Genomic DNA, 21,504 nt, shown 5'->3' on the forward strand with positions numbered 1-21,504 from the left:
TTCACGCCGGCGGATACGGAGATGGCTCTTCGGGTTTGGACTTCGGCAACATCCCCGGCTACGACGCCGGCCACCGCACCAGGAACTTGTTCTCTCTGGAGCCGCCGGGCTCAGGAAGCGGTACATACAACCCCTTCTCCTCCGTGCCGCAGCAGACCCTGTTGTCCACCTTGCCCACCCCAAGCCAGCTGGGGTTGTCCGGCCTCAACCTGAATGTAACCTCCGGGTGGCCGAACATGAACGACTACGAAGGCATCCTTCGCTCCGGCGACCGAGTGGGAGGAGGCGGCAGCAGCCGGGTCAGCCCTGCCGGCGGAGAGGCTTCCGGCAGTGGTGGCCAGGCCACGGCTCCCTTGCCTCGTCAGCGGCGTCCTACGGCCAGGGCCCGCGGTTCCCAGCGTCGTGGCGCGGCTCAAGCAGTGGAAGCCGAGAACAATCCGGTACTTGTTCCCGTTCCCACTCCCCCTCTTTACTTCCATGATCTGGATATGTGGTGGCGCGTACATTTATCCCTAGTGTGCATGAAATGTATTGCTTAGTCACGGTTACTGTCAATAGGAGTTCATGCATTGCTTGTTCAATCATGATTTATCCCTGGTGTGCATGAAATGTATTGCTTAGTCATGGTTACTGTTAATAGGAGTTCATGAATTGCTTGTTCAATTACATTTATCCCTGGTGTGCATGAAATGTATTGCTTAGTCATGGTTACTGTCAATAGGAGTTCATGCATTGCTTGTTCAATTACATTTATCCCTGGTGTGCATCAAATGTATTGCTTAGTCATGATTACTGTCAATAGGAGTTCATGCATTGCTTGTTCAATTACATTGTGCACAGAATGAGCCAAGCAGGACCAAGTGGACAAAAGAGGATACACAGGTGTTTTGTGAGCTTTACTGCCAACAAATTGAGTTGGGTAACTGCAAGAGTGGCAACATGAGAAAGTGGGGCTGGAAAGATGTTCAGGAGAAGTTCCTAGCGACGACTGGCAAGTTCAGGAACAGTGAGCAGTTTGGATACAAGTACAGGCAGTTGAAGTTGCTTTGGCAGTTCATCCAAGATCTGCGGACAAAGTGCACAGGCTTGGGGCACCGAGAAGATAGCTCTGTGATTGCTAGTGATAAGTGGTGGCAGACCAATTGCAGGGTTAGTGATATGTGAACACCTCATATGTACTCCTTTCCTTCCTGTCGTAGCTACTAAATGTTTGTGTGTTGTTATTTGCAATGCAGGGGCACGTGGACTGGTATGATCTGAAGGATGGATGGCCAGAATACATTGACGAGCTGGACCGCATGTTCTGTGGAGTAGCAGTGACTGGAGAAACGTCCTTTGTTCCAGGGGTCAGCCGGCAGATCAACTTCATCAGCAGCGGCGAAGAAGATGTTGCTGATGCGGACTGTGGCACCCCTCGCAACTGTGCCACCCCAGTCAGCAGTGGGAGCAAGAGGAGCTCAAGCAGCATCCGCAGCACTGCTACAAGCCCCAGCAAGAAGAACAAGGGCGGTGCTGTTCGGAACATGAACAGCAACATGACAAGGTTCAACTCCAGTTACGATCACAGGACATCAATTATCCAAAGGGCCTTGGAGGATAAGATGAAGGAGGTTGAAGATGTGATGGACAAGAAGCAGCGGCGAGAGGATGCTAGGAAGCAAGAACAGAAACTAGTGACAGATTCAGCGACAGAGCTTGGAGTGCACCTGATGGAAGGACAACTCTGGAATGGTGTCGTCAAGATCTGCATGCATGATGACCTACGCAACATCTTCCTGTGCACACCTGTTGAAGCAAGGCTGTCAATGATCAAGCAATATGCCTATATGGTGTAAACCAGACCCTATGTCTTTTGTGTGTGCTTGGCATGTCTTTTGTGTGCTAGTCATGTCTTGTAATGATCAAGCAATATGCCTCTATGGTGTAAACCAGACCCTATGTCTTTTGTGTGTGCTTGGCATATCTTTTGTGTGCTAGTCATGTCTTGTTGTTGAATTAAGTTGTGCTGGTATTGTTTATGTTGTGATGATGAACATTTGATGAACTGTGTTGGCAAATGCTATATTAACAGCATGGTTGTTCATTAGAGCAGTTTGGTTATTACTTGTTAAAGTTATTGCCTCTGTCTTCGGATGGGTGTTGTTTCACTGAAGGTAGCAGCAATTAGTATTATGGCTACCAATTGATTTGTACTAACTGTTGCTGTGTTATTTTGGAATGCGCAGGATGTTGCTGCTCATTTTGGTGCCCAAGTTGAAGATTCAGTGGAGGAGGAGGTCGAGGACCAGGAGGAGGAGGAGAAGTTGCTGGCCGAGTGGTTGGAACTATTCTGAACATTGGTGGTAGAAGACAATGATGAAGCACCATTTATCTATGGTGCGTATGGATAGGCTATTCATATGGACATGTATTGCAATAGAGGACCGTATAGGAATCCACCATTGACTGGGAAGCAATGGGTAGTTAACAAGCTTGCCAATGAAACATCCTGCTACACCATGTTTAGGGTGACCCCACACATGTTTTATAGGCTGCATGACTTGTTGACATCTGAGTATGGGCTGACAGCATCAAATAAATCTAGCACTATTGAGGCTTTAGGATTGTTCCTTTGGATATGTGGGGCACCACAATCTGTTAGGCAAGCAGAGGACAAATTTGAGATGTCACTAGCCACTGTGCATAGCCTATTCTACAAAGTCCTCAATTGTCTGGTAGACCTATCTGCCGACATCATTAAACCTAGGGACCTAGAGTTTAGAACAATGCATCCTAGGCTGCAAAACAATCGGTTCTACCCTAAATTCAAGGGTTGCATAGGAGCAATAGATGGCACTCACATTCCTGTAGTTGTGCCAAGTGCAAAGTTTATGCAGCACATGTGTAGGAAGGGCAAGACAACCCAGAATGTCATGGCCACTTGTGACTTGGATATGGTTTTCACATTTGTGCTTGCTGGGTGGCCGGGTTCAGTGCATGACATGAGGGTGTTTGACGATGTAATGACAACTTATAGCGACAAGTTCCCAAAGCCACCTAGAGGTACACATAACTGTTTGTAGGTCACTAGTGTTTTCTAATACAACCATTGTAAACTTACAGGTATCTACTGTTCCTATAGAGAAATACTACTTGGTGGACTCGGGGTATGCAAACCGCACCGGCTTCCTGGCTCCTTACCGCCAGACCAAGTATCACATCCAAGACTTTCAAAACGCGCCAGAACCACAAGGTATGAAGGAGATATTCAACTTTGCACATTCATCTCTTAGAAATATGATCGAAAGGGCGTATGGAGTGTTGAAAATGAAGTGGCGCATATTGTTGGACATCCCGGCCTATCCACCAGAAACACAGACACGGATTATATGTGCATGCATGGCGTTGCACAACTTCATTAGGATTAATGGTGACTTTGATAGTCACTTTGGTATAGTGGACAGCAACATTAACTATGTGCCTGTTGAAGGCACTCAGGATCAGCCGAAAACAGTGCCTGCGCCGAAGAGTGCGGACATGGCAAGCATGAATGCATTCCGAGACATGCTTGCTGAACATTTGTTTGCTAGGTCTTGAATAATTTGTGTTTGAGGACATATAATTGTTTATATACTTTGTGATTCGGTGTAATAATTTTCGGTGTGGTCAATCTGTAACAATTTTCGGTGTTGTGAATCTGTAATAATTTGCGGTGCACTTGAGAATATTTTCCTTGAAGTTTTGTTGTTGAAACAGCTATGAATTGTGTTGTCATTTGACCTGGTTCAGTGTATTTTTTGGAGGACAACATGCATGGGCCATGCTGAATTGTGTTATAATGGTGAAACAGTGCATGGTACAATGATTCAACAGTGTATTGTAAAGTTTGGGGACAGCAGTTTGGACCTCCAGAATTTGGCCTGAGGGCCAAATTTCACCTGCACAGTAACTCCCCAGTTGGGAGGTCTTGGGCAACTAAACATGGCCCTAGTCGCCTCGCCCCCGTCCCTTTCCCCCTCTCCCGGCGTCGTCAACCCACCGCACCCCACCCTCACCCGCTGCTGCTCGCCCGCAGCTCCCTGCTTCCCGTCCTCCACCCACCGCCCGCGGCGCGGCCCAGATCCCGCTCGCCGGTGGTGGCCCCTCACCCCCCGCCGCTGGCGCCGCCGGAACAAGGGGGACTGCGCAAACCCTAGTAGGACTAGCAGTAGGAGGCGGAGGGGCCCGAGATCCGCCGGCGGGGGTCCCATGGGGGACTTCAATGTGGCGCTGGTGATCGTGGCGGCGGTGGTGAGCGTGCTGGTGCTGCTCGTCAGCGTCTACCTGCTCGTCAACTACCAGCACCCCGACGACGCCAACCAGGCCTACTTCCCCAAGCTCGTCATCGTGCTCGGCCTCACCGTCGCCGTCCTCTCCATCCTCATGCTCCCCGCCGACGTTGCCAACCGCCAGGCCTGCCGCAAGGCCGTCTACAACGGGGCTTGTAACCTCACGCTCCCATGAGGACGCTCTGGTTCGTCGTCTACATCGTCGACGCCGTCCTCGTCTTCCTCGTCATTCCCTTCGCCATGTTCTACTACGAGGGCGACCAGGACAAGTAACTTGCTCCCCCTCGCCGCTTCCATCTTCCTCCTCCTTAGCTGCATCTCTGCCCCTTCTTCTTCATTTCTCCTGATGATTTGGATCCGCCTTCCCTGCAGGTCCGTCGGGAAGAAGCTCAGGGCCGCGCTCTTGTGGGTCGTCGCGTCCGCGGTGGTGTGCGGCCTCGTCCTCGGCATCTTATACTGTGCGCGCAGATCAGTCCATGCTCCCCCCATTCCTCTCCTCATCCCCCACTCAGAATGCTCTTCTGATTTCTCCATGATTGGAGTGAGATTCTGAATACTACTAGCACTTTAGTGTAGTTCAGTTCAAAAAAATGTGGCATCTTTTGCCCGAATCTTGTGGTGGATTCCAGCGATTCCTTGCATTTGAGCTCGATTTGAAGCGACAGCTTTGAGCTCTGAACCTCCTTTTTTCCCCTTGAGTTATCAATATTGTATTTCCACAACTGCTCAGATCCGGAATTCAGTTCCCCTTGTTGCTGCCCATCAGGGGATGATTCTTCCTGTGCTTCATGAGCTTACAACAACAACAACAACAAAGTCTTTAAGTCCCAAACAAGTTGGGGTAGGCTAGAGTTGAAACCCAGCAGAAGCAATCAAGGTTCAGGCACGTGAATAGCTGTTTTCCAAGCACTCCTATCTAAGGCTAAGTCTTTGGGTATATTCCATCCTTTCAAGTCTCCTTTTGTTGCCTCTACCCAAGTCAACTTCGGTCTTCCTCTGCCTCTCTTCACGTTACTATCCTGGCTTAGGATTCCACTACGCACCGGTGCCTTTGGAGGTATCCGTTGTACATGTCCAAACCATCTCAACTGGTGTTGGACAAGCTTTTCTTCAATTGGTGCTTCATGAGCTTAGTTTATATTTATTTCTACTGTATATATGTGTTGTGGATTACATAGACATTCCTTTACATGGGGATTTTATTTAGTTTACACAACAAAAGATTAGTTTGTCTCCTCTTGTTTTACAGTCATATGACTACGAGTTAAAACCGTACCGCTTTTTTGATAGTTACATTGCATAGGATGGGTATGCCTTGATAGAAACCTTATTTTTACCTTCTATACAGATCCTATTGCACAAATTACTGATCATTAACAACATGAGATGATTATGGCTAAACACTTATGTCATGAAGTGATCACCAGATATCATCAAGTTCCTAAGTTTCAGCAATGTCAAACCTTTTCAGTCTTGTGATGGTGTGTGTTTACCTAAGTAGGCTGATCCCATCTCCATTTTGTTACTTCAGGACTTGTTGGTAAAGTGAACTTCACTGTCAGGCACCTATCTTCATCAGTCCAGCCATTTCCAAACTCATTTTCTGGATTCTCAAGTGGCCAGCCTTGCTTTAATCAATTGCCTCGTCAGGTTAGTCATTGTTCTTTGTTGATGACTTTTAGTCTGTTTCTGCTGTCTTTACATTTCACTGAACAAGTACTAGTCTCTGACTGCATCTAATTGTCGTGTTCTTGGTTCTCCAGTTTCCTGCTTTATCCAACAATTAGGCCTATAGATTTGGTGACTAGATGGAACTGACCTCTCCCGTATTGTGTTTTCAGTGTGCGGCTTCTACTACACCGGCTAACTCACAAACAACTTGGACAATGCGTGCTACCTTCCCTGAATATGTGGTTGCTCTTACTACAATCGTTGGATCTGTGCTTTTCACGGTGAGTTTATTTTTAACTTAATGTTTTGTGTTATCGGCATTTTTGGTATAGGTATTGCTCTGTTCAAATTTGCCAAGTGTTTTTAGACATGGTAAGTTGAATGTGAAACAAGAACACTGTGTTGGCCTGCCATTTTAGTACTGCTGTAACCTGTAATCATGCTGTCATCGTACTGCAATTTTTTCTTTCATTTTGCTAATTATACCTTTTCTTCTTGGTAGATATTTGGTGGTGTCGGAATTGCCTGCCTTCCATTGGGACTTATATTCTCATTTGTTCGGCGTCCAAAAGCTGTAATTACACGCTCGCAGTATATAAAGGTGGGCATACATTCTCATGTACAACATTTTGATCATAAAGGATGCTTGCCTCACTTGTGATCAATCTTTCTGTTGCTATAGTAATTATTGATTGTTTGGATATCAACGTTTCCTTGAGGTTAAACATGTGCCCTGCAGGAAGCAACTGAATTGGGAAAGAAGGTCAGGGAGTTGAAAAAAGCGGCTGAAGCCCTACACCAAGAAGAAAGAAGTGGGAACAAGGGCCGGAAATGGCGCAAGAACGTGAAGGCTTTAGAAAAGGTACACATTTCATTGAAATTGCTCTTTCCATGCATTGGTAATGTTTAGCTATTACTTTCACAACAATAACAACCACCGTATTTAGCCTTTTACATGTGGTGTTATAAAGTAACCACAAGAGATTAGTTAATGGCATTTGTCCTTTACAGATGTAGGCATGCTACTTCAAATACGTAAAAGCTATGTACCTAGCTGCCCCCCTTTTAGCTACTGGGAACTCGCGGTTTGCAATACTTTAGTGATGTCTGTCGATGATCAGAATAAGGATCAATTCCAAATCTTTGGCTTAAATAAAAGTTGAAAGTATTTTCGACATGTATTTATAGAAGTCATTGCATTTTGAAGTTTTGGTGGTTACCAAGTTCTCTAGTTGAGTTGGTGTCAATGGGCATGCCACATGATGTTTGTGTGTTCATATGGAGTACTTGGTCCCCGACTATTGTAGTGTAGACCTTTTCCCCAATGTTCCTGTCATACCTTTTTTTTGTGTATTCTGTATTGTAGTGACACTGACTGCTCAGCTCTCTGTTTCAAATATCAGGAGTTATTACTTCTGGAAGATGACATGAAGGCTCTAGAAGAGATGTATCCTCAAGGAGAACAGGTAATCCAATGTAAACTATCATGTCATAGGTTTTTTATGTTTAATATTCTCTCCCTGACACCTGTTATTGGCACAGGCTGAGGCTACTTGGGCATTCACAGTCCTTGGGTACATTGATAAACTTATATTTGGCGTTGTTGGGTTAGTGCAAACCTTTTGTCCTGTCCTTATTCTTGTCTTGTATCTTAATGAAGTGCACTTTCCCAATTGATCTCTTCAAAACGTTGTTGTGCTTGCAGGTTAATTGTTTCAATAGCTTGGGTTGAACATATCGTCATATCCTTGTTGATTGATCCTCCTCTATCTTCTTTCCTGAATGAAGTCTTCATTAAGTTGGATGGTGTTTGGGGTGTCTTCTGATCTTGCATTCTTGTTAACTTATGCTGCTGAGGAGAACAATCCAATTAATCTTCTGATTTATGTACCAGGTCTCCTTGGGACTGCTGCTTTCGCGTTCTTCTGCTTCTATCTCCTTATTGCAGTGATTGCTGGGGGAGATGATGCTTGGTTTGAAACTTGTTTTCATCACAATTCACCTGATGAAGTAACCGCCTCATACCTTGGCATACTTTTTTTCCCTGCAGTTTTACTTATAACAAACCAATCAATTTGTTTCAGATGGGGAGGCACTTTAATGAACTCCTTCCTGTTTAATGTTGGGCTCATACTACTTTGCTCCATCAGGTATGCCATCAATGCCTTCCTTACATGTTACGTTGTAACATGTTATGAATTGTCAAAGGGTTTAATTTTAATTTTCACTGAACATTACAGGGTAATGGATATTTATTACATTCCTGCAGCATGATTTGTATCTTTTCCACAGTGGTCAAAACCAAATTTCATTACCAAACATGCATGATTTGTATCTGAAATTGTTTTTAAGCTTTCATTTGGAAAGACAATCGTAGTCAGTTAAAATGATCATATTGGCATGTTCCTCAATCTACCATGGTGAATGGAACTATAATTGTTTTTCTTATGTTGCATGCACTGAAGATGAAAATGACTTCTGTATGAGCATGAGTTTTGTTGATTTTACTTGGTTCAAAGAAATGTCATAACCCTTCCATGAGTATTGACTGCCTATTTTTGTTGACTTTGTATTTCGTGATTTAAAACCCCTAATCTAATTATCATAATTTTCCTGCTGTTCTACTTGCAGTGTGATTCAGTTCGGTGCCACGGCTTTTGCCTACTATGCACAAGCAACTGCTGCTCAAGAGATCTTTGGCCACACATTGCAATCCCTTCGTGGAATTAAGTATCTTTACAAGTGAGTCTCAAATGAAGAGTGAAATTAGTTGCTTTGTTTACAGGTGTTGCAGAGGTTTAAAACTCAGAATGTATTTTGATACTTGAACCACAAAATATGCAGGTACAATGTTTTCCAGTATGGCTTTGTTGCTCTTGCCTTCCTCACACTCTTCTACTAGGCTATATTTGTAAGTCCTTTTCATCAAGTGCTTAGTGAATAGTCATTTACATTAATAACTATAAAAGAAATCAAGTTTGACTGTATATTCCCAATACTTGTTAGGGATGGAGAAAGAGGAAACCAACAGGAAGGTTCCAGCTCTCATTGATTTGCTCTGTAATTGAAGCTTGACGGATTCATCATATTTGCCCCCTGAGTGATAGTTCAGTTAGCTTCTTAGGGATGTATATGATCAACCAAACGAAACCAAATCATCTTCTCAAAGAGTTGAGGAACAACTGGTGTAAATTATCAACTATGAGACTTCGAAGGCGAGAATGGGGGAACTGTTGGTTACCACGGACATGGATGTTAAAGTAGAACCCAGTTAACTTTGCAGTGTACACATTTCTCGTATCGGCTCGTTATTTACTTCTGTATTATTGCTTCATGATTGGCTGGTGATGTTATTCATGAGAGATGTTTGGTGTGTTTGGGGGCGCTTTGCCCCCTTTGATATTCATTTCTTGGCTGTTTCTGGAGTTAGGTCAGTTCATTGCTTTTATATGTATTTTATTATTATATACTGTGATTACAACACAAGGTTCTAGGTTGTATTAACGATGTTGATCATCCTTGTGCCTGTCTGTGATCCCTGCGTGCGTGTCCACTGTTGGCTGTCGCCACTGCCAAACAAGGCTGTTACTCTCTCCATTCGCATATGAGAGGCGTCTAAGGTCCTGTTTGGATAGTTTATAACCCCTCTTTTAACACTTTTTTAACAAATTGGCTGTCAAACATTTATGTTAAAAAAGTGGTGTTAAAGTTTAACACCTCTTTTTCCATAAACACATGGAGGGGATGTTAAAACTTGCTAAAGGTGTTAAAAGTGGTTCCTCTCCCCACTTATTCCTTGGTTGTCCCCTCTCTCTCCTCCTCTATCTCTCCTACCCGCCGCCTGCACATCCTTCCTTCCCGCATCTGTTCCCCATCCTCCCCTCTCGTATCGCTTCCTCCCCGCCCGCCACCATCTCCTCTCGGCGGCCATCCATCTTGCCCGCAGGTCATCCCCTCCCGCCATCCCCTCTCCCCGTTCTTCCCCTCCTGTCGCCTTCCCCTCCCTCCCTTTCTTCCCCTCGCCGCCAACTCCGCCTCGCCACCAGGAACTCCCCTCCCACCATTCTTCGTTTCCTCCCCACCGCGCCCTAGATCCACGGCATCCACGCTGCCAGGAGTGCGCCACGTTGCCTTGAATCCTTCCCCGGGGCTCATGGATGGGTGGATTGCAAGACCTTTTCTCCCACGTGGATCCACCTTTCCTCGCCGGTGGCTTCGACTTCTTCTCGCAGGCGGAATCTTCTGGAGCTCCTCGTGAGAGTTTGCAAGCCCTGGATCTCAACTCCCAGGCCGAAGATTTCCCTGACCTCAACTCCTACTCCGAGATGCTTCGGGGAGAAGGAGCACCCTGGGGCCGCGGCAGTCGTACCCTCGGCTTACGCGTGCCTCGCAATGGAGGAAGAGGAGGAGGCGGCAGCAGAGGAGGTGGCGGCGGCAGAGGAAGTGGCGGCAGCAAAGGCACCAGCGGTAGCTGGGGAGGCGCCAGCAAAGTATCTGCGATGAGGTCTCTCTTCGTTGGTTCATTGCCCGACGGTGCCGGCAGCAGCGGAGGACGCGGTGGAGGATGTCCCTGTGGCCGCGGAAGACGTTCTGGTGGTCGTGAAGGAACAGTTAGTGCTGATGATACATGCCCTATGGTGGAGAGGATTGGGTTGATGTTGATGACCAAGACGGTGGTGTACAGAATGTCGAACTTATTTTCCCCACCTCCAAGGTTAAATCTTATACTCATCCTCTTCTTTTTGGTTGATCTGTTCATAGTTTTGGATGGTTAAATTTGATGGTTACAATGATGAAATGGTTACAATGTGTGTCTTCTTAGTCCTTGATGGTCAGAAAGATTAAATGATTAGAATGTGTGGATGCTTCAAAGCAATGTCATGGTTCATCTGTTTAGTTTGTTGTGGTTAGTTAGAAACATGAATTTCTGTTCAGTTTGTGATGGTTAGTTTCAGACTTTGATAATGTGCATTGTTGTAACCTCTTCTGTGTGTGATGGGTTTTCTATGTCTCTGTTATGCACTAGATAAGAACTAACAAGGCACAATGAACAGAACCAAATACCAGGTTGTTGTGTGATTTATGGGTTGAGCAAATTAGAGCAGGCAACTGTCACAAAGGAACCATGTCTGCAAGAGGTTTGAAGATAGTTGTTGACAAATACTACATGGCCACTGGATTGAGACATCACAAGTCCTAGTTCAGGAATAGAATTAATCAACTGAAAACTTTGCATTCTTTCTAGAAAACTACTTCAAAAAGATACTAGTCTTGGAAGGAAGGCTGATGGTACTATATATGCCCCAGATTGGTGGTGGAAAAAACACCAAAGTGAAGGGCATTCACTAAATTTGCATGCAGTTTGCAGTAACTATATGTACATTCCTATATAACCTCAAAATCCATTTGTAGGGCAAATATAGTGAATGTAAGAAATTTCAGCATGGTGTTCCAGATTACATTGATCACCTAGAGAAGATGTTTCATGATGTTGTAGTGGACGGCTCTACCTCTTATGTGCCTGGATTTGAAGAGGAAGAAGAACAAGATGGTGAACATGTACAGAAAGAAGATGCATATGGTCCAGATGGGGTTTTTAATGAATTTGAGGACAACCCAGTCAGCAATAACAATAGGAAGAGGGGAAGTAGCAACATCACCAGGTCCACTACCACTAGTCCTGGAAAGAAATGTAAAAGCCCTTTGATGAAGATGATGACCACTCTAATTGATAAGTTGACTACCTTTGAAGATACTAATGATAACATATTCAGGAATGTGGGGGAGACTCTTGCTACCAGTATCAATGAGAAAAGATAGAAGCTGACCCCTATGCAAGAGATGGCACAATCTGTTAAGAAGTGTCAACAATTGGCTTTGGAATGTGGAGCAACCCCTGATACTGTAGAGTTCTATGTAGGCAGACACTTATTCAAATATCCCTATGAGAGATAATTTTTCTGCAACATACCTACTCCTAAAGGAAGGCTGCTTCACTTGAAGAGATATTGAAAAGAGAATAATATTGTTGAGTTAGCAGTAGCTAGTGATCCTAAGTAGTGATTGTGGCTGTTTAAAAAATTATAGTTCCTTTATTTACTAAGTTTGGCTGTTTGAACAATATGCGACTGTTTTTTATAATTATGGATTGAATATGCTACATTTGTGCCTGTTTGTTATTATTATGGATTGAATATGCTATATTTGTGCCTGTTCTTTTGTAAAGGTTGATGGATGACATGTTTTTGTTTGCTAACTTAGGATGGTGATGATCATTCTTCAAGTGAATGACTTTTCAAAAGAGATTCGTACTCTCATGAAGATGAGACAGTATCGTCGTAAAAGGACTCGGGACATCTTAAAGGCTGCAATCATGATTGGTACGTACTATGATACATACATGGTCAAAGCTCCAAAGAGGGTTGCTACTGTGTCGGGTATAGAATGGGTACAGGAAACATTGTCTAGCAGAACCTCTTGCTACAACATGTTTAGGATGTCAAACCCATTATTTCATCAGCTGCATGACTTGTTGGTCGACACCTATGGGTTGCGGGCAACTAGAGGAATGTCAACAATGGAGGCTTTAGGAATGTTTCTTTGGATAATTGGTGCACCCCAATCACTTAGACGAGTTGAGGGCCGGTTTGTAAAATCCTTGGAAACAATAAACCGTACATTCGATAGGGTTTTCATGTAGTGTTCTTAAGCTAGCAGTGGATATTATTAAGCCAAAGGACCCAAAATTTAAGACCGTGCACAGAGATTGAAAAACCCTCGTTTTGCCCCATACTTCAACAATTGTATAGGAGCTATAGATGGGACGCATGTACCAGTTGTGGTGCCAAATGATAAAGTGGTTTAGCACACCGGGAGACATGGATATACCACACAGAATGTGCTGGCTATTTGTGATTTCGACATGAGGTTCACATTTGTTGTCAGTGGATGGCCTGGTTCGGTTCATGATATGAGAGTCTTCACTGATGCCGTAACCAAATATGATGATAAGTTTCCGCATCCTCTTGCAGGTACACTTCTTTCTGTACTTGTATTGTCTTCATTTGTACAATAAATCGTGCCAACTTTATTAACCTCATAAAATTGTCTTCATTTATAGGCAACTTTTACCTAGTTGACTCGGGATATCCAAACCGTCTGGGTTACCTTGCACCCTACAAGGGTACGAAGTATCATCTACCGGAGTTTCGGAGTGGCCCAATGACAAGAGGTATGAAAGAGACTTTTAACTACGCACATTCGTCCCTTAGAAATGTTATCGAGAGGTCCTTTGGAGTGTTGAAGATGAAGTGAAGGATTTTATTGGGTATACCAAGTTTTCCAATGCACAAACAAAGTAAAATAATAGTAGCATGCATGGCAATTCATAATTTCATTCGAGAGAATGATATAGCCGCGGTATGTGCGATCGGGATGAAAATTACGTTCCCATGGCCGGAGCGCCAAACTATGAAGGACATGCGACAAATACCCAAGCAGGGGACGAAAATTGTAATATGAATGCATTTCGTGATGAATTAGCTAATGGTTTGTACAACAAATCGTAGATTATTTGTATGGTTGTGTTGTAATGATATTGACAATCTTTGTGCACTCTTTGTGTTGTATCGTGTTTATAGGACAATGCAAATAATTTGAATATTTTTTCTCCTTCAGTTCTTTGATTTGGCCAAATGAGAAAAAAAAACCAAACGTAACAGCAGCAACAACAACCGTTTCAAGACTTGGCGCCAAAACTCAATGCCAGGACTTGACGCTATAGGAAACATGAAGCATACACGAGTATTAGGCAGCCATTAAGAGCATTAATTGAGGGGTAATGCTGTCATTTTTCAGCAAAAGTGTTAAAGTTTAACAGTCCATCCAAATATCCAAATGGGTTAAAGTTTAACAGAGGGAGCGTTAAACTTTAACACTTTCTATCAAACAGAGCCTAGAAGTTTTCACCAAGACCAAGGAATCTAAACTTCCATCCAAATCTCATTAACTCCTGGCCGCGCTAATTAATCTTGCATGCTGCATGCGTCCCAACCGTCGCATGGCAGGAAATCCCGCGATGCCGCGCGTGATCCGGCTCTCCCGCGGGCATCCTGCGGTTGGGAAGGAGAAGTAAATTTTGACTTGCATTGGATAAACGGGCTGCATCACGCGTCTGAGTTAATTCCTCCGAAAAACTCGCATGTATTTATTTACAGTAAGAGCATCTTCAAAAGCCTTTCTAAATCTCACTCTCTAAATCACTATTTGGAGAGTCATTTGCATAAAATTCGTTTTCTATATCTTTTCACTCTCCAACAGTTTTTCTATATCTCATGCGCACTCCAGAGAGCTATTCTCGTCTTATATTTTTGGTTAGCGAAAAATCCGGAATAGAAGATGGCTATATTTGGATGACCATTTAGATAAGCTGTTGGAGGGTAGTTTTTCACTAAAATCTTTGTTCCTATAGGGAGAGGCTGTTAGAGATGCTCCGAGGCTGGTGGGCGGTGGCCGATTAATTAGGGCTATAATAGGGTTAAGTAACCGATACGATGCGATTACTTAGGGCTGCTGGGCGGTGGGGGCTGGTGGGCGTCTCTGTCCTATATATTAAGTGGGCGGTGGGGGCTGGTGGGCGTCTCTGTCTTATATATAAAACTAGCAGAAATACCCGTGCGTTGCTACGGGTCTTTACTTGCTCTCACGTTATTATTCAATTGTTCATAATATGTTAGCTTCGCTACACAATCACCAGTCCGCCATTCGCGAGCCCGGAAATATCTCCTCGCCAATCACCAATTCATGGCATTCCAAGTAGAATAAAAGTATTTGCCAATCCTTGAACATCTATCCCAATTGTCCTGCGCCTTATATTTGACCTCCTTGCATTCTCAACGTGGATAATAACCACTTTCTTTGCCTTGCCCTGAAATCACATAGCTGTGTTATTATATATCTTTGGTCACCTTGAAAAAATTGTATATACAGGTGCAGCATCCAGCTTACCTCTCTTTCATATTTATCGTACAGATTCTGAAACTCATCTCTCTAGCAATCGCAATCGGCCAAACCTGGAGCTTCATTGGGACAAAACAGTGACCACAGTTCATTGCGTTGTACCTTTCCCATGAACAGATCAGGAACCCACAGAGCATAGAAAAGATCCCTTACACGATTCTCCTCCTATAAATGTCACATAAAAAACTTTTCACAGATGAGGCAATCTAATGTAATAGCATGCCAAGCGCTTATATATAGTGCAATTCTTATACAGTGTGTCATCCTTATGTATGCCAACAGAAACTCTCATCAACATATCCTGCGGCCTTTCGTCGACCTTTCCACCAGGTTTCAACAGATAATACCTCTGTTGTGTCTTAAAACCAAAATAATGATAGTCGAAATCTTGGTCATATTTTATCTCATTGTCCAAGCAAGCAGCATTCTGAAGTTATGCAGAAGTCAAAAGTTGAGTGCTTAGTTCCATGAGTCAGACTATAAGAAAAGATGAGTTAGTCAGAAATAAAATAAACTAAGTACACAGCTATATGAAGTCAGACTATAAGAAAAGAGGAGTTAGCCAGACCTCATCTGTTGGGCTTCTTTTCCATCTGATTACTTGAGCTATATGAAGTGACATCCTTCTCCTGAGAATAATAAGCAGAGTAGAGGTCACAGGATAACAGCCAGAAAATTATGGTGACAGAGTAGCATGCAGTTCCAACAACAAAAAAAAGTATCCGAATATCATGCCATATATTGTTGCAATGGAATTCATCAGTTGAAAGAAAGATCTATAATTAATAAAGCTAGATGGTAGGAATCCATTTGTTATATGATAATGCTGCATTTAGCAAACACATTGATAACTTACATGCCCATTTGCCCACCAAGCTTCATAGTAATGCACCGAAGCCTTGGCCTGACACCATAGTTTTTTATACAATCCTAAGCATAGGAAACGTAGTTCGATTTCTATGATGGACACATACTCCTGTCTTCAGCAAAACTTCACAAAATAAAGGTTGCATGATACATGAACACAAATTAGAGTTCAAACTGATATACTTCTAATCTTCCAGGGCCCCACCACAAATGCACTTTTGATGAGTTCTAGGAAGTCTTTAGAACCTGAATGAATTCAGTATATAGAATAATCAGTTCTCTGCTAGTCATATAAAATAAAACAAAACATTTCTAAGCTCACTACCATCACTGTCACAGTTAGATTATATCAAAATAACTGTAGATTACATACCTCTGCAAAAGTCTCTAATTCATACACCATCTAACGACAGTATCTCTTTTGCTTGCCTACACTTTGTCAGCTTTATTGAATACAGAAAATGAACATGTTAATTGGACAGGGAAAGTATATTCCTATGTTTTTGTGCATCTTTACATAGTTCCCACCAATTGTCTTTTTCCTGGACAGCAAGCAAATCCATAGCAATTTCAGTTCTTTTTTTGACAGCAAGGAAATCCATAGGAATCCGAGTACAGCAATCAAGGCATACCTTTCAGAAAGTTTGTTACTTTCTCTGAGATTCTCTGCCTGATATGTGGAAGCCCGTTCAGTGAATCAGAACTCCAGAATTTGGAAAACACAAAGCACAAGGCCCAGAAGAAAATTGATCTTTATACTGCTCATTGTTGTCAAAGCTGCCATTTCCAGATTCTACCATCTGCTACAGATACGTATGGACAATTCTTTTCACTACTACCGAAGTTTTGGACTGAGAAAGTGGACACTGCATCTGCCAGCTCACTAAGGTGAGGCTTTGTAGGCTGCCTCATTGTCTGGGTATTTATTGTGCATGTTATCAGTGATATACTAAAGGAAAACATTAAACCTTTCCGTGTTGCTTCTTAGCATGATGTTTAGTTTACATGACCACTTGTTTCCACATGTTCAACACTCCATTCATTTGCTAATATCATGTTTGTTCTTCAGTGCACTGATTCAGCAAACTGTTTATTTCAGAGATCAAATAGAAGACTACCTGCTGGAAGATGATGATGAAAACTGAAATTATCGCTTTAGTGAAACCCAAACTTGTGAGAAAAAGTTGTCTGGTTTCATGATTAAAGTTGAAGGAGTCACATTTCTTTTTTCATATGGTAACGCCAGAGTGCTGGTATATACTGACACACATGTTTTACTACTGTTTTGTTTGTTAAGCAAGAAAGCCAGAAGAGACCCTTTCTGATTGTACCTCACACAGCATGCATAGAACTTACGGATAGCAGTGTTTCTCTCCAGTATGGCACTGCTTTTAGTCAATTTTTTTAGACACCCTTACAATTCCATGCATTATATTCTTCCTGGTATTCTGTAATTCTTCGATCAACTTATCTGGAATCTGTACAGTGATCAGGCAAACCATCACGAGCAGCAAGTTTCCACTGATTTTAGAAGACAGCACAGTTTGGATAGCTGAATGTTTCCCACTTCCATGTGATTTCATATTGATTGGTCTGTACTGTGCCAGTTAGTCAGAAATAAAATAAACTAAGTACACAAAGTCAGACTATAAGAAAAGAGGAGTTAGCCAGACCTCATCTGTTGGGCTTCTTTTCCATCTGATTACTTGAGCTATATGAAGTGACATCCTTCTCCTGAGAATAATAAGCAGAGTAGAGGTCAGTATTGGACTTTTCATATATAGTAAAGTACCCGTGCGTTGCTACGAGAAAATAAAAATATAACAAGACTCACTTGGCGAGTCGCCGAGTCTGCGCAATTTCCGACCCGTAATAGTTTCCGGTGGTTTTCAACCATGCACACAAAAGCCAATGAGCAAAAATAAGCAAATTAAACTGATACAGTTCACCTCGCTGCTGCCTCCTATCGTTGGTGCCAGTGGCGGGGTTGGCTTCCAATAGAATTGACGCATTCTTTGCGGTTTGCGCAACTGCTTGACCCGTCATTGCAAGGTGGTGTTTCTGCGCAGGCATCCATGGCGGCTTCGTCCTGGTTGCTGATAGCCTGATAGAGCTTCGTCCTGACCTCCATTGCCCCCGATCTAGTGCCCAACACTTACTTGCTAAGGAATGTTAAAACAGAAAAAATATAGCAATGAATTTCATAACTAAGCATTGAGGGAAAACAATTAAACTGTCCAGACTATATGATGTTACTCTGTATCAGCAACATACAGAAGATAAATTAGAAGAACTGAACAAAAACAATAACAGTCTGCTGAGACTTACGAGCAAATGTTCGACTCAGGAAAGCCTGAAGCAGCTCAAACTGAAAAATGTCAGCAGGTTATACAAAGCCATGCCTTTGCAAACCCTTTATTCAAGCTTTCACTATATATCAGGTCATGAGACGTGGAGTGAAACGCCTAAGTTGGGTGGCATTGAGTTAGCAGCAGCCCTACTTGTGGTCTTCGATGATGAATAGACAGTACTGGTGATTCGGATAAGCTCATTAATCAGAATTTTAAAGGAGGGATCAATTAACACACTAACAAAAGAATTTTAAACTTAGTTGTCCCAAAAAGAACATACCTGTTTAAAAAATCCATGGACTAAGGCAACAGTCCAACTGGTATTCTTGAGATGATTCCGAATTGCTCGTGTCAGAAATTCATTCCATACAAACATTGTTTCATAAACAATGTCCAGTATTCTTCTCAGTTATGTTCTTCTGAAGGCTGCGCATGATGTTGTAAGAGTAGCTGAAGAAGAAATCCTTTGAAAGATCAACCGAGCAAAGTAGGCGCTTATATCTACAGAAAACGAGAGACGAGAACATAAATCACTTTAGAAAATTTGAAACTTGTAGTGTATATCTGAAAATGAATATTACAAGTAGAATGCTACTGGAGCAAGAAAATTTGAAACTTTTCTATATACCTCCAACTACATGAACACCTTACACAAGGCTCAGAACTGCAAGAATTCCCATTATGTATACTGGCTATATGAGTTGGATGGATATTGTTTCTCAACAGGAAAATTTATACACATAGGAGAGATGTGAACAAATATTACTCTATCGCTGTACAATCAACCAACATCATGCAGATTTGCCCATGCTCTACTGGAACATAAATAAGGGATCCCCATAAATAATGAAGAGAGCTTAGTATGTCATCATGCAATTTGATGCAAAACAGTACAAGGGTAAACCAAAATTGTATCTCAACACAACATAGCAACCAAACGAGCTCAAAATTCAAATACGTGGAAAAAAGGGTAAACAATGAGATAAATTAATAAGAAAGCTAGAAAATGTACGCTAGAATGCAAGCTGGCATTTTTGTTAAGAACCACTGATGGAATTACAACAGGCAGTACACAATATTTACATGGATGGATGGACTTAGTAATTTAGAACGAAGGGAGTATATGGTCCACCACAGCGGCCAAGCCAGCTTCTACGGTCAAGTGTATTCCAATCTCCATTATACTATTGAAGAGGTAATCATCAGGCTGGCAAAGAGGCAAATCAGAACATCCCATGAACAAACACTGAAACTGGCATATACGTAGGCTGCAAACTGCAGGCTTCCATTATGCCAATTTCTAGAACCTGCTTAAACAGATTCATTGTTTTAAAAGCATCCACCTATCTAACCCTTACCTCAAAAGAAAAACAAAATAATAAAAGACTCTCAGATTAGGTGAAGATCACTGAGGAATGCTAAGGCAAAACCCAAAGCAAAACATGATCCAAGAAAAAAAATACATGTATGGCGACATGGAGTATTGATAGACTGGTTAAGCAGCAAGGCATAGTACAATAGAGATGCATATTCAGATCTCTATTCCTGCCACAAAAAATTTGATCATTAAGCTACAGACATATCAAGATATCCCTTCTGATCCAAATCTCACATGTGAGAGAAGATAAAAGGTTATGAAATAAGAAAAATAGTAACCACTATGCACCTTATAGTAAGTTGACCCATACAGCTTCATAAAAACATTCACCGCTGGCTCCTGTAATACGGCCTCCTCCTCCTCGTGTAATACATATCGGATAACAAAAGGTAAATAATCATCTAAATCTGAGGTGAACTTCAAATTCTGCAGTAAATCCAAGCAATGGGAGTACCAACACTCGAGTAAACAATCAAGGAATCATTTCGCACGATTAGCCTTGCTCAGAGCTACCGAGCTAGCTTGACATAAAGGGGAAACGGACCTTGCAGGAAGCGGCGGAGCGAGCCGGGATGACGGCCAGCGGGGAGTGGTCGCAGAGGGCGGGGAAGAGCCTGCCCCGGCCCCGCGGCTGCGACGACGAGGAGGAGAGCGACGCGCGGCGGGGGCGCGGGGAGGAAGGGTCCGATGAGGAGGCCCTGCGGCGGTGCTGCTCGAAGGCGCGGAGGAACTCGAGCGCGGCCGTGGCGGGCGGGCGGGCGGCGCGCCCACAGGCCTCCTCTCCTCCTCCCTCCGGTCCCCACCTCCTCTCCTTCCCCCCCCTCTCTCTCTCTCCTCCCTCTCCCCCGGCTCCTCCTCCCTCTCCCCCGGCCGAGGCGGGCGGCCGGGGCCGAGGCCGGGGAGCGGGCGGCGCGGGAAGGGGTGGCTCGGTCGGCGCGGGACATGGAGGGCGGCGCGGTCGGGTCGCCCCTCGCCCTCGCCGCGCCCAGGGGCTACGCGGGGGCACGCCCAATCCCCGGAAGAAGATTTTTCCCCTTAACCCCCTCCCTTCCCTCCTTTTTCCACCCGAGCCCCCTATCTCTTCAGAATTGGACTGAGGGTTTATTTCACGAAACGTCAGGGTTTTTTTTGCAAAATGACCACGACGTACAAAAATCCGGGCAGAGGCGTTATATAATAGGTAAAGATAGGGTTATAGGAGGCTCAAGCGGCCAGGAGATATGCGGACGTCTCTCTCCTCCGGTGCTCTGTTCTCTTATCTTCTCCACTCCTAGCCCTCTTCTCTAAGGATGAGAGGCTCTCTTGGATCTGTTCTTCCCCATGGACGGGCCACGTCTACAGAGGCCTCTTATCCATGGCGAGTCCAGGGAGTCTTCTTCTCCATGGGCACGTCCACGGATGAGAGGCTCTGTTCCCGCGTCCACGGAGGAGATCCCTCTTTTCCATGGGCACATCACGGAGGAGAGTGTTCTTCTCCATGCCTGCCACGGTTGGAGGTCTTGGCTTTGTTCTTTTCTTTTAAATTTGTTGTTCTTGTCTTTTAAATTGTTTTTTTATTATTAGTAGATCTGTTAATGTTGTTCTTGTCTTTTAAATTGTTTTTATTGTTAGTAAATCTGTTAATGTTTTGGGCCGCAGATCGACTGTCAGACAGTCAGATGTGTACCGGATCTACATGCTGTAGCAGCCAACAAGCAAAGGCAGCATCAGGAAGCCAGGATTTTTATTGCACGGCACGGAGGGAGTAGATCTGTTAGGCCTGGTTTGGTTCACTTGCTTAAATTTAAGCACCCATCACATCGAATGTTTAGATACTAATTAGGAGTATTAAACGTAGACTATTTACAAAACCGATTACATAAGTGGAGGCTAAACGGCGAGACGAATCTATTAAGCCTAATTAGTCCATGAT

At 43.6% G+C, this 21,504-nt stretch overlaps 1 protein-coding gene, 1 long non-coding RNA gene and 1 pseudogene across 5 annotated transcripts; 2 read left to right on the top strand and 1 right to left on the bottom strand.

Moving 5' to 3' along the window:
• Positions 1 to 939: 939 nt before the first annotated feature.
• LOC105915173 lies at positions 940 to 3,576 on the top strand. The gene is made up of 5 exons (XM_012849082.1): positions 940 to 1,149; positions 1,236 to 1,829; positions 2,226 to 2,317; positions 2,888 to 2,999; positions 3,103 to 3,576. Exons 1-5 carry the CDS (start codon positions 940 to 942, stop codon positions 3,574 to 3,576), a joined length of 1,482 nt encoding a protein of 493 aa, XP_012704536.1.
• A 384-nt stretch (positions 3,577 to 3,960) lies between these two features.
• Positions 3,961 to 9,412, top strand: LOC101777706 (annotated as a pseudogene).
• A 5,261-nt stretch (positions 9,413 to 14,673) lies between these two features.
• Positions 14,674 to 20,427, bottom strand: LOC101778121. Of its 4 annotated transcripts, none has more exons than XR_002675993.1 (12): positions 20,137 to 20,427; positions 19,881 to 19,952; positions 18,495 to 18,715; positions 18,192 to 18,393; positions 17,698 to 18,025; positions 17,537 to 17,597; positions 16,496 to 17,456; positions 16,237 to 16,405; positions 15,853 to 16,109; positions 15,565 to 15,625; positions 14,985 to 15,473; positions 14,674 to 14,904 (listed from the first exon to the last, which is right to left on the bottom strand). It is a non-coding gene; the product is annotated as an uncharacterized LOC101778121 (long non-coding RNA). The 4 variants fall into 4 exon arrangements; XR_001163045.2 differs by having other exon boundaries at positions 19,881 to 20,018; XR_001163047.2 differs by lacking the exon at positions 19,881 to 19,952.
• Positions 20,428 to 21,504: the final 1,077 nt, after the last annotated feature.

The sequence above is a fragment of the Setaria italica genome, chromosome IX (genome assembly GCF_000263155.2).
Source record: "Setaria italica strain Yugu1 chromosome IX, Setaria_italica_v2.0, whole genome shotgun sequence".
Lineage (NCBI taxonomy): Eukaryota > Viridiplantae > Streptophyta > Magnoliopsida > Poales > Poaceae > Setaria > Setaria italica.

What these genes read in the sequence shown, in the direction of transcription:
- LOC105915173 (XM_012849082.1), top strand. Translation starts at nt 940, where the DNA reads ATGAGAAAGTGGGGCTGGAAAGATGTTCAGGAGAAGTTCCTAGCGACG. An exon ending in TCAAGCAATATGCCTATATG is followed by an intron (nt 1,830 to 2,225) that starts GTGTAAACCAGA and finishes TGGAATGCGCAG; the next exon opens with GATGTTGCTGCTCATTTTGG. An exon ending in ACATGAGGGTGTTTGACGAT is followed by an intron (nt 3,000 to 3,102) that starts GTAATGACAACT and finishes GTAAACTTACAG; the next exon opens with GTATCTACTGTTCCTATAGA.